Genomic DNA, 12,425 nt, shown 5'->3' on the forward strand with positions numbered 1-12,425 from the left:
TGGGGGATTATAATTCAAGATGAGATTTGAGTGGTCACACAAAACCTAACCATATCACTTTTCATTGTTGCTTTTATTTTTGGTGTCAAATCTAAATCTGACAAATGCCAAATCTGAGATCATGCAGATGTACTTTTAAGTTTTCTTCTAAGAGTTTTATAGTTTTAGCTCTTATATTCAGGTTTTTGTTTCATTTTAAGTTAATTTTTATATGTTTTGCAGTAAAGGTTTAACTTCATTATTTTGCATATGGCTATTTAGTTTTCTACCACCATTTGTTAAAAAGACTATTCGTTCCCCATTGTATAGTTTTGGCACCTTTGTAAAATAATTAATTGAATATAGACAAATTGTTTTAAGTTTAGACTCTTAATTTTATTCCATTGATCTATATATCTATTCTTGTGCCAGTGCTGCACTGCCTTGTTTGCCATTGCTTTACAGTAAGTTTTGAAATCAGGAGCTATAAGTCTTCCTACATTCTTTATGTTGTTAAAGATTGTTTTGGTTTTGGGGATCTCTTGTAATTTCATATGATCTTGAAGATTGGCTTTTCAATTTTTGCAAAAAAGGAGTAGTCATTGGAATTTGATAGAGATTGTTAATTCTGTAGATTATGTTAGGTAGTATTGACATTTTAACAATATGAGGACTTGTTACCATAAACATGGGATATCTTCTATGAATTTAGGTCTTCAAAAATTTCTTTCAGTGATATTTTATAGGTTTCAGTGTACAAGTTTTTCACCTTGGTTAAATGTATTCCTAGACATTTTATTCTTTTGATAATGTTATAAGAGGCATTGCTTTCTTAATTTATTTTTTGGATTGTTCATTAGTAGTAGATAGGAACACAGCTGATTTATGTGTTTTGATCTTGTACACTGAAACTTTGCTTAATGCATTTATTAGTTCTAGTAGTTCTTTTATGGATTATTTGGGATTTTCTAAATATAGAATCCTGCCATCTATGAACAGAGGTGTTTTTCTTCTGTTTCAATTTGGATGCCTTTTATTTCTTTTCCTTGCCTGGTTGTGCTGTCTAGAACCTTCAGTAGATTGCTGTCTGGAAGTGTTGAGAGTGGACATCCTTGTCTTGTTCCTGATGTTAAGGAACATTCAGTCCTTCACCACCAATTATAATGTTGTATAATGTTGGCTGGGGACTTTTTGTAGTTACCCTTTATGAGATTGAGAAAATTCTTTCCCCACCCTGGCAGTTGGTTGACATTTTGTCTTGTAATGAAAGGGTTTTAAATTTTTGTCATTTTTAAAAATGTCTGTTGAAATGATTACATGATTTCTGTTATTTGATCTATTATGTGGTGTATTACGTTAATTATTTTCAGTTGTTAAACCAACTCTGCATTACTAGGCTAAATCTCACTTGGTCATGGTATATAATTTCTTATATGTTGGTGAATTCAGTTTGCTGATATTTTATTGAGAATTTCTACATTCATATTTACATGAGATATTGGTCTGTAGTTCTCTTGTGAAGCCTTTGTCTGTTTTCTGTATCAGGGTAATAACTGGTCCCATAGAATGTGTTGGGAAGTGTCCCTTCATCTTCTAATTCTTGGAAGAGTTTTTGAAAAACTACCATTAATTCTTCACTAAGTGGTGGTTAGGATTCAGCAGTGAAGCCATCTGGGCCTGGACTGGGCTTTTCCTTGTGGGTAGGTCTTGTTGTTGTTGTTGTTGTTTTATTAATTCAATTTATTTTCTTGTTATTTACCTATTCCAATTGTCCATTTCTTCTTGAGTAAGTTTTGGCAATTTGTGTCTTTCTAGGAATTTGTTCATCTAACCTAAGCTATTTAATTTATTGGCATACAATTGTTCATAGTATTTTTTTATAATCCTTTGAAAAAATTCAGTAAGGTCAGTAGTAATGTCTCCTCCTTCGTTTCTGATCCAAGTATAACAATTTAAGCCTTTTCTCTTTTTTCTTGGTCAACCTAGCTAAAGACTGCTAATTTTATAGATCTTTCCAAAGTACCAGATTTTAGTTTCAATTATTTTATTTATTGTTTTTTATATTCTGTAATTCATTACTTTCTGCATTAATATTTATTTTCCCCTTCCTTCTGCTTGCTTTAGATTTAGTTTGCTCTTTTTTTCCCAGTGTCTTCAGATGGAAGTTTCAGATATTGATTTAAGGTATTTCTTTTTTTCTTAATATTGGCATTTACAACTATAAGTTTTCCCTTATGCTCTGCTTTAGTTATAGCCTATGTGTTTTGGTATGTTGTGTTTTTATTTTTATTCATCTCAGAAAGTTCCCTTTTGATTTCCTCTTTGACCCATTAGTTATTTAGGAATGTGCTTTTTAATCTACACGTATTTTTGACTTTGCCAAATTTCTTTCTGCTAATTGATTTCAAATTTTGTTACATTGTGGTTAAAAGACATGCTTTGTATTATGTCTATCCTTTTAAATTTACTGAAGTTTGTTTTGTGGCCTCAGCTTCTCAGCCTCTTGAGCTATTTGAAAATTTGCATATATCTCAAGGTCCAAAAATATATAAAAAAGCATAAACGTTGGGCACACATCAGTGAATTCCTCTTCAGAATCTTGGCTCCTCAAATCTCAGCTCTCTTGGTAGCTCTCTGCTGTCTTAAAGCAGATTGTTCAAATCTAGGTCTTTTCAGTCATTGTTAGGAGGAAGGTTGAGCTACTGCAAGCTAGTTCATCATAGATGGAGATAGAAAGCAACTCATAAACACGTATGTGAATGTATTCCTATGTGAGTGTGTCAGCATAGGTGACATCTGTATTTATATGAATCTCATTTGACCAACAAATTCTGTAACCACTATTTCCTCTGTCAATTGGTCAGTATAGAGAAGTTCTTATCTAAAATCACAGCTATCACTCATGCTTGTAATCCCAGCACTTTGGGAGGCTGAGGCAGGTGGATCACCTGAGGGCAGGAGTTCAAGACCAGCCTGGCCAACATGGTGAAACCTGTCTCTACTAAAAATACAAAAATTAGCCAGGCATGGTGGCGGGCGCCTGAAATCCCAGCTACCTGGAGGCTGAGGCAGGAGAATCGCTTGAACCTGTGAGGCAGAGGTTGTAGTGAGCCAAGATTATGCCACTGCACTCCATCCTAGGTGACAGAGTGAGACTGTCTCAAAAAATAAAAATAAAATAAAATTACAACTATCATTAAGCTGTGACTTGTTTTCTCCTTTCTCCAGGATTTTGTGTCATGTATAGAGAACTACAGAAGAAGAGGACAAGAGCTATATGCATCTTTATACAAAGACCATGTGCAAGTAAGAAACCAAACATAGGCTTTCTCTATACAGTAAGCTGGAATCTACCTTGAACCTGATAAATAATCAGAAGGGGCTTTGGTTTAAGTTCTGAATTGCCCACCAGGCTTGCACCACATTGGGGTTTTGCATTTTATCCTAAATGCAATGGGTTGCCCCTGACAAGGGCAGGCTTGGATATTTAAAGTAGCTATCTAGGCCTGACTGCTGTACAATCTAGGCAAAGAACACTGGCTGTCATGCCAGTCAGAGACTTACTTGAATTCTAAATCTGTCCCTTTCTATGCTGGGGGTCTGAGCCTCTGTGTGCTCATCTCTAAGCTGGAATAAGTCTTCCTACCTGTGAAGATTTAAGAGAAAGTGTGAAGCACCCAGACTGTGGCTGAGAGAGAATGGATACTCCATGTGTGGTTATAGAATAGCTAAGAAGTTTATTTTTATTTGGTGTTACTGTTATTAATAAAAATTTAACATATTGCTAAAAATAGAACACAACATACAGTCTTAAAACCCTGTTGAAATGTTATTTACCCAGCAATTTCTTTGTCCCAGAGTCAGTGTGAGGTATAAAAAAAAATGCACAGATTATGATACTCCTGTGTCTTTAAGGTTTTTGAAACTTATAGATGAAACCCAGAGTAAAGAAATGCCCACAAAACATGGTGATGAGCTCAATGATAGGATGATCTACTATGGGGAAAGTAGCGATGGGGTGTAAGGAGCCATTAGTGTGCCCTGGGTGGGCCGCGGATCAGGAAGGCTTAAACATGGTGCCCAGTGCCAGGAAACAGAAGAGGCACTAATCATCTGAAGCTGAGTTGCCTTGTCTAACTTCCCCCATAGAAGCCCACAACATGCCCCATTCACAGATGTGCAGCCTGAACCCGAGAAGCACACAGCTTAGCAATGTAGCCTCCCAGGCTCTCCTGAGTGATGGGAGCAGCAGCTTATCAGACACAACACTTGTGAGAAAGGAGGTTTGGTGTGTACAGGACGTGATCATGGCTGTGATAGTCAGAGGGATCAGCAGGCATGTCTAGTTTTTCTGAGTGCACAAGCTGGTCTTTCACAGACCCTCTGGTTGGACAAGGGTTTTCTCTGTGGGCATCTACCTCACTCCAACAGTGCTGACTGTGCTGCACAACTGAGTAGGGTGCCTTGCTGGCTTATTTGGGTATCATCTGTGCCTACTGGACAGACCACTGCACATGAATGACTCACCACATGGATTGGCAGGTTTCACTCAGAACTAGCAATATGGCTGATAAATTTAATTGCCACTGAGGCGGAAATAAGATGAATCTTGTAAGATTGCATCCTTTATTGGTGGACATCCTCATCACCACTGCACCATTTTGAGACAGAGGATGTGGTTTATCTAAACTTCCTAATCTACATCTGGTCTATAGTGCAACCATTTCTGCTCCAATGGTTAGAAGAGTCTGGGAGATACAGTTATGGCCAGGAGAGGTGCCCTGGGGTACTTTGTGAAATTCTGTTGAAATTTGTGAGATTATAGGCTCGTGTGGGAAGGATGGGACTCCCTCAGCAGAGGCTTCAAGCCCAGAATGAAGGGATCTAGCCACCTGGAAGGTTAGCCTGTCTCATCTTCAGCAGCAGGGCCTGACTGGAGTTCAGAAAGGACTTGAATAAATTGTGCAATTTTCCTGTTGATTGAGGTATTTTTCAGAAAATCAGCATTTGGAAGCTAATCCACAAGGATACTTTCCAAGTATTTAAATATTTAAGACAGGTTGTTTTGATATTTGAAAGAATGCAGCTATAATAACATCTGCCATAGATAATGGGATGTGGACCATTGCCCTGCTTTTTTAAGGGGTAGTATGCTTTCCCAACAAAGGCCCATTCCACTTCCAGAAAAGTCACATCCAAACTCTGGACAGAGATTAGGCTTAAAAAATCTGCCACGTCCTTTGAGGACAGCTTCTCCCAGGTGTACCCAGTGAGGCCCTCCTAAGAAGGGGAGATTCAGGGGCCCCTGCCCACAGGGTGGCCAGTAGCACATCATGCCAGACTTTTCTAAACAGGCACTTTACCCACAACTGAGAGGTGACTGGAGATGGCAGCAGCCCCCAGCATAACAAGGCATCATTGCCTAGTGCCCTGGAAGTTAACCCCAGCATCATTATATCCCATTATTATATCAACAGCAAACCTTGCAATTCAAATAGTTAATCAGCCAAATTTTTTTTTGATCCAGAAGTTCTGGCAAAAAGTTGCCTCTACAGTCTGGCCCTCTTCAGATTCCCCTTTGCCTTGTCCACGTTAGTTGCGTTCTCTTCTCTGTGGCCCAGCCTCTCTTGCTCTGTCTGTTACATACTTAGGCCATCCAGTTCTTATGTTGAATCTTCATTATAATTTGCAGAAATGACTTATCCTGCCTACACAGTCTTTATTGGTTGGAGTTCCTTGTGAGATGCCTGACAACCCAGAAATGGCCACTGTCTTCTGTCCCACTTTCTTCTAGGGCCTCTAGTTTCCTTTTCTTGTTTGGTCTCTATCTACTCATTGCGTATTTATCACAGCTCTCTCAGATACAAATATTGGAAACTCAACTCAGACTGCCTTAGGCAACAAAAAAAGTTTTGTTTTACTGAAGAATGCAGGGAAACGCAGGCTTCAAGCAGCGCTGGATCAAGTTCCGTGCTCTGCTTCTTCTGTGTGGGCTCCTGAGGGTGCCATTCCCAGCCCTAGGGGGTGGTGCCAGTTGGCCCATCTGGTAACCATTCATAACAACTTGGATTAAAGAGACTAGGGTGAAGTGTTCATTTTCGAAGCCCAGCAAACCCCACTGAAGTAGCAGGGACTGAAAGTAGGGAAGGGCTGGGTTTTCAAAGGTTAATCTAAGTGTTGCTACCCAAGGGTTGCTGTGATTTGAAAATCATAACTGGGCAAGTACGGTGGCTCATGCCTGTAATCCCAGTGCTTTGGGATGCTAGGCAGGAGGATTGTTTGATTCCAGGAGTTCAAGGCCAGACTAGGCAACATTGCAAGATCCCATCTCTAAAAAAAAAGTAGTTAAAAAGACATTAGCCAAGTATAGTGATACCTTTAGTCCCAGGTACTCAGGATGCTGGGGTGGGAAGATTGCTTCATCCCAGGAGTTGGAGGTTACAGTGAGCTATGACCATGCCACTGCTTTCTAGCCTTCTAGCCTGTGTGACAGAAAAAGATCTTGTCTCTGAAAAAAAAAAAAAGAAAGAAATTGTAGTTGTCCCCCAGCATAACACAATCCCTGCCTGTGAGTCTGTGGGCCTTAAATGTGTCATTTGGCCCACTTGCAGTTTGAATAGAAAGAGGGCCTTACACTATGCAGAAACATGGGCATTTCAGAGCACCTTTGCAGATGTGGAAACTCAGGACTTTTGCTATTTAGTCATCTGACATCCTCTGCCCTGGGTCACATGTAACTTGCTATCATGGACTAAATAATCACATCTCTCTCAGGGATCACACCATTGTCTGACTATAGATATTCAAGACAACATGTGTGCTCTGTGCAGAAGACCCAGGCAGCTGTGCATCTCCAGGCTGCATGTGTGGAGACTTGGCATGGATATGTGTTCCTAAAAAACTAAGTTGAATCCAAGGCTGGACAACCCAATAGCTTGGGATTATTCATCCTCCATGACGCTCCGTATGTTACTACAAATGCAAATGTACAAATGTCACCGCAATCTCCAGGAAACTGAAATATTTCTTCCAAACAAGTGTTCATTCCATGTGACCAAGTCTCTGTAAAAAGCTTTGGATAATCATTCTTTTTCTGGCGGCCTTTTTTCTTTTTTTGGGGTGGGGGGGGACAGGGAGGGTCTTATTTTGTTGCCCAGGCTGGAGTACAGTCGTGTAGCATAGCCCACGGAAGCCTTGAACTCCTGGACTCAAGAGATCCTCCTGCCTCAGCCTCCCAAATAGCTGAGAGTACAGTTGTGCACTAACATGCCCAGTTATTTCTTTAATTTTTTGTAGAGACTGGGTCTTGCTATGTTGCCCAGGCTGGTCTTGAACTTCTGACCTCAAGAAATTCTCCCACCTTCGCCTCTGAAAGCGCCTCTGAAAGGGATTAGAGGCATGCACTGCAATGTACATCTTGGAGTTTCTTATTAACCAATTGGAGTACTACATAAAATACTAGCACTGTTTGGGATATGAATTCAAGAACTGTAGAGAAAGAAAATGATCTTGTTTTGAAATAGGATTAGGTTCATTCACAGTGATAACACTGACTACTTAAGCTGAGTAAGGTACCATATTAAGCTCTTGAAAATATTGTCCCGCTTAATCATTCTAGAAGCCCATGATTATTATTATGGTACTATTATTAACCACAGTTGACTGATGAGGAAGTCGAAGATCCTCCAGATTGAACTGCTGGTGATTCACAGAAACATGATGGATGATCAGGTCCATCAGATGCCAGAAACCACCTGCTGGGCACTATCCCCCACCCCAAAGCCATACTTTAATGGGAATGCCTCCAACAAGTTCTGAGAACAATTTACTCATTTAAAACGGCCAAGATTTGCAAGGCCTACATCTATAAGTCTTCCAGTTTTCTAGAAATGCTAGCAGAAACCATGAGCTCATAAAATAATAGCCCCTCAGCAAAGGAATCTAGCTCCCATGCTCAAGGAAGTCTTTGGAATCCAACCGACCAGGTTTAAATCTCTGTTTGGCCACCTGTTAGCTTTGGAGAAGGCACTTCTCCTTTGCAGACTTAGCATCATCATGGGGATGATCAAAAATACTTGTGGTACCACTGGGTAGAGGAAATGAGATAAAGCAGGTGCAGGGCTCAGCCTAACACGTGATAATGAGTGTCTTTTCTGTTCATGATGTTATGCTTCTTGTCATTAGCATTTCACCTTTTCATTTTCTGAAAAGATTAAATTTGGGACAAATTCCATAAAATATTTGAATAATTGCAAAAGTGTATCCCGCAAAGTTGACTCTACTGTCCAAACTGAACTGAACTGTTTCTTTAACAGGTGATGTATGTAACTTTAATGTGATCTATAAATGCAGGTTGGCAATATCAATGTTAGAAAGGTTTGAGTCATACTCTAGTAGCAAGTGTGGCAGTCAGAGACCACAGATGCAAACTGTGAGGATCTCACAGCTATTAAATGAGATTGTTTGCATTACTATGAAAGGTTTTAGCTCCTGATAATATTCTAGAATCTCTGAACATTCTGGAATCTATGATATTAACATGGAAAGGCCCTTAGACATCAATCGGGCCAGGTCTGTCATTTCATTGGAGATTCTGAGATCCAGAGATGGGAGTGACTTGCTCAGATCAACCAATTGTCTTGAGGGCTTCTCATTCTCACTCCATTCCAGTCCAGGCAACTGGAAAAAGAGTACATTCAGCCTCAGTTTTGAGGGGTGGGACTGTAGTGAGATTCATGTCCATTTGGTAAAATAGCTGTCCAGTCCATGCTGATGAGCAGCTACAGGACCTTCCAGACCTGTTGCTTTCTGCCCATCACCAGTAGCTTCATGGCTCTGAAGGACAAAGGGCGGGCAGCTTTCTCCTCCCCTAACTTGGATTAAGAGATCTTAAAGCTGAGCAACTGTTTCCTCCTAGTCCTGGCTGCAGTGGGCACCCTACACATTCTGAGGGTGTAGAGAGAAGGTATCTTTCTCAAACATTCATGGGAGACTTGGCCTATTCACCCCAGGAGGTTTGGGGCCAGGCCTATAAAGCCCATAAGGCAAATGTATCCAGGGTGACTCTGTTTCTGCTCCCCAGAGGCGAAAATGTGGCAACATCAAGGCAGCCAAAGCCTGGGCCAGGATCCAGGAGCAGCTTTTTGGGGAGCTGGGCTTGTGGAGCCAGGGGGAAGAAACCACGCACTGTTCCCCATGGGAACTCGACTGGAGAGAAGGACCAGCTCGAATGAGGAAACGCATCAAACGCTTGTCTCCACTGGAGGCCCTGAACTCAGGAAGGCACAAGGTAGGAGTCAGGTGCAGTGGGACAGTGCTGGTTCCGGGTAGGGCCTGATAGGAAAGCACCTCCTGAGCTTCCCCATCACATGTTGTTTATATCAGGCTAAGATAACACATGCAGTTAAATGTAGGAGAGTCCCAAAATTTATTCTCAATGTCATTTAAGAGGAGAAAAGCATCACTAACCCTCCTAGGTACATAGCAGGGACACTGTAACTACAGCCTGAAAGAATGGATAAATAGTGAGTGTTGAATGGATGAGTGGTTCTTACCTATGCTGCAGACACAGCCCTGTGCTGCAATCCACACAAGTCCTGTAGAAACATCTGGATGCCAGTGTTTGGAACGGGCCAGGGAATGACTATTGTCTGCTAGCACAAGTTACTTGTTATTGGGCAGTTGTAACCCGTACTACTATGAGCATTACTTCAAATCCCATAACAAGTTTTACAATGAAAATCTCACAAACTTGACTGTTTCTGCAATTTTGAGCCAGTGATCCACTCATTCCAAACAACACTGACTTCCCAAGCAACAGAATCTGGGTAGTCCCTGGGAGTTTGCTGTAATGAAGCTTGAACTGTGTCGCCAAACTCCTGTTTTGCCTTTTAAAAGACAGGAAGCCAGTTGGATTCATTTGGTAGTAGATACAGAAAATCTGTCAATAGTTTTTCATGTCTTTATTGAATGACCATAATTTAAAATATCCTCAAAGGCAGCCTTCCAAACACCAGAATGCTGGATTTTTTTCTCCTGCATGCATCACAAGTAACAATGTTGAGTTTAGTCTCTGGTCTGTAACCTCAGCATCTTTTACTCGTGCTAAAAATCCTTTGTAAAACCTAATGAAAAAAATTATATTTCATTTATTCAGTAGACACTTAAAGTTTCCAAGTATTGTCAATAAACACTTGGTGGTTTGTAGTATTTTCCCTCACTAGATTTTTTAGGAATAAGAAGCAAAAATAAAATAAAATAAAATAAGTAGCCTGCTCACTGTGCTGGTGCCAAAGCCAAGGGCTGGCTATGAAGCCTGGTCTCTGGGGCTGTCCAGCCCTGAAACCTCCCCTGGTCCCCTCTCCAGGGTATCCCACACAGAGACATCCAGGATGCTATCTAATCCCATCTTGGCCTCTTCTTTGGTAATTACTGTAAGTCCTACTTAATGGAAGATTGTGGGTTTTTTCCCCTTTGACTCAGGAACATTAATACTTGCATTTTATTGTGGTCCTTTAGGATTTAGTGTTTCTCTCCTTTAGCATCTGAGTCTTGCGTAATTTGAAGGGGTCACATGCATGTGTGTGTTTGTGAATCTGTGGAACTGGGGGCGGGTGAAGCATGTATGTAGTATCCGGGATTTAATTTTTCTTTGTTCCATCCTTATTTCAGGAAAGCCAAGACAAAAATATTTCTCAAACAAATGCTGAAAACCAAGGTATTCAGTTTATGTATTTTTTCCTTTAATAATTAAGCTAATTATTGGTTTTATTTAATATGTTATTAAAGATATTAAATGAATATTTTAGAAGAGGAAAATGCTATTGTAGCCAGCACTGGGACTTATTGTTACTGTGCTTCCAGAAAGAAGACAAGTCGATATTAGCCCTAGACATTTGTTAGGGGAAGCATTTTCTATTAAGGTTGCAACAATAACAATTTTGGGGGAGAAACAGTCTTGTCAATTTGCTATATCAGGGGAATCTTAAAAGTGTTCCCAAACAATTTTTGAGACAGGGTCTTGCACTGTCACCTAGGCTGGGGTGCAGTGGCATAATCACAACTCACTGCAGCCTCGACCTCCTGGGCTCACACAATCCTCCTGCCTCAGCCTCCAGAGTAGCTGGGACTGCAGGTACACACCACAATGCCCAGATAATGTTTGTAATTTTTGTAGAGATGGGTTTTGCCACATTGCCCAGGCTAGTCTCCAACTCCCAAGCTCAAGTGATCCGCCTGCCTTGGCCTCCCAGAGTGCTAGGATTACAGACGTGAGCCAGCACACCTGGCCAATGACTACTTCTTAGTGCTGATCAAACTCGTCTCATTTCCTGACTAATGGATTTGTATTGAGCTTGCTACCTTGCCTGTCTGCAGTAACACAAGCCCAGAAGTGAGGATCTTGGGCTGTGATCCCCAGGTGATTTGGGGTCTTACTGTGGCATAGAGTGTGCAATGACATTGTGATAACTGTTTGCCTCTCATCTCTCCACCCCAAGCCCTACAACTCTCACATGGAATGATTGCCTGCCTGCTCCACCTCTCAGAGGTGGGGGTTGCAGAGAGTGCAGTGGTGGAAAGCATGAACTGATTTTTTGTGAACGATAGCCATGGGCTGCAGTGTCCTCTCATTCTTGGTATGCAGAGCCCCTGGGCCTCTGTGACTCTGGGCCTCCGTGGTGTTTCCAGTATGCACTCTGAGTAGGGAGCTCAGCCAAAGGAAAAGAAAGGCCCTGTGGTTTTCCACCATGCCTCTCCTATGCATCTCTCCCTGCATGGGGGAAAGCTGTGAGGGTTTGCGTGAGCAGCAGACGCTTTCATTCATCCAATACAGAAAAGATAATGGAAGTAAATGGACCAAATTGTAAACAGTGGAGCCAAACAGACTAGAGATGAAAAGACTAGACCCTTGTCTCAGAGAGACTTTATTCAGATTCTACCTCTAGTTCTTAGAAGCCATATGATCTTGTACAAAGTAATTTGTACAGCCTGCTTCAGCTTTTCCATTTGTCAAGTGAGGATGAAATATCTCCAGCCTAGATGGGACAACATTTTAAAATGTCATCAGAAGTACCTGGCACAGAGAAAGGGAGCTATTATTATTAGCACTATCTCTGGGTGCATGGGTGAGATTTGTTTTATTTCTTACAGCTTCATGTCCTTTCCAAGATTTTTTTTTTTACAATAAAAAGATATTGTTTCTATCATGAGAAAAAATAGCAATATTCAAAGAGTGAATGGAGTGAAATTCAGAGAAAGCAAATCCTGGCTGAGCCTCTAGGGAGTTGCTTTACTAACAAGGGTGAATTTGGAAATGTTGCCCTGTGGCCACTGGAAGTAGCAGAACAGGTAGGCCTGGGCATAGCTGGGCCCTCCAGGATAAGTCAACTGGAAGATATTTTGACCACACCCTGGGGTGCCCCAGGTGTGTGGTGTCCATTTCCAGA

At 41.1% G+C, this 12,425-nt stretch overlaps 1 protein-coding gene across 14 annotated transcripts in view; it reads left to right on the forward strand.

Moving 5' to 3' along the window:
- Positions 1 to 12,425, forward strand: part of LOC105486657 (WDFY family member 4) — a 295,688-nt gene that overhangs the window by 177,410 nt on the left and 105,853 nt on the right. For all 14 annotated transcript variants that reach the window (XM_071069968.1, XM_011749639.3, XM_011749635.3 and 11 more), the window contains 3 exons: positions 3,208 to 3,285; positions 9,062 to 9,268; positions 10,651 to 10,696. In XM_071069968.1, coding sequence (XP_070926069.1) covers positions 3,208 to 3,285; positions 9,062 to 9,268; positions 10,651 to 10,696 — 331 coding nt within the window. The remainder of the gene's footprint in view (positions 1 to 3,207; positions 3,286 to 9,061; positions 9,269 to 10,650; positions 10,697 to 12,425) is intronic.

Source organism: Macaca nemestrina, chromosome 9, assembly GCF_043159975.1.
Source record: "Macaca nemestrina isolate mMacNem1 chromosome 9, mMacNem.hap1, whole genome shotgun sequence".
In the NCBI taxonomy this organism is placed as follows: Eukaryota; Metazoa; Chordata; class Mammalia; order Primates; family Cercopithecidae; genus Macaca; species Macaca nemestrina.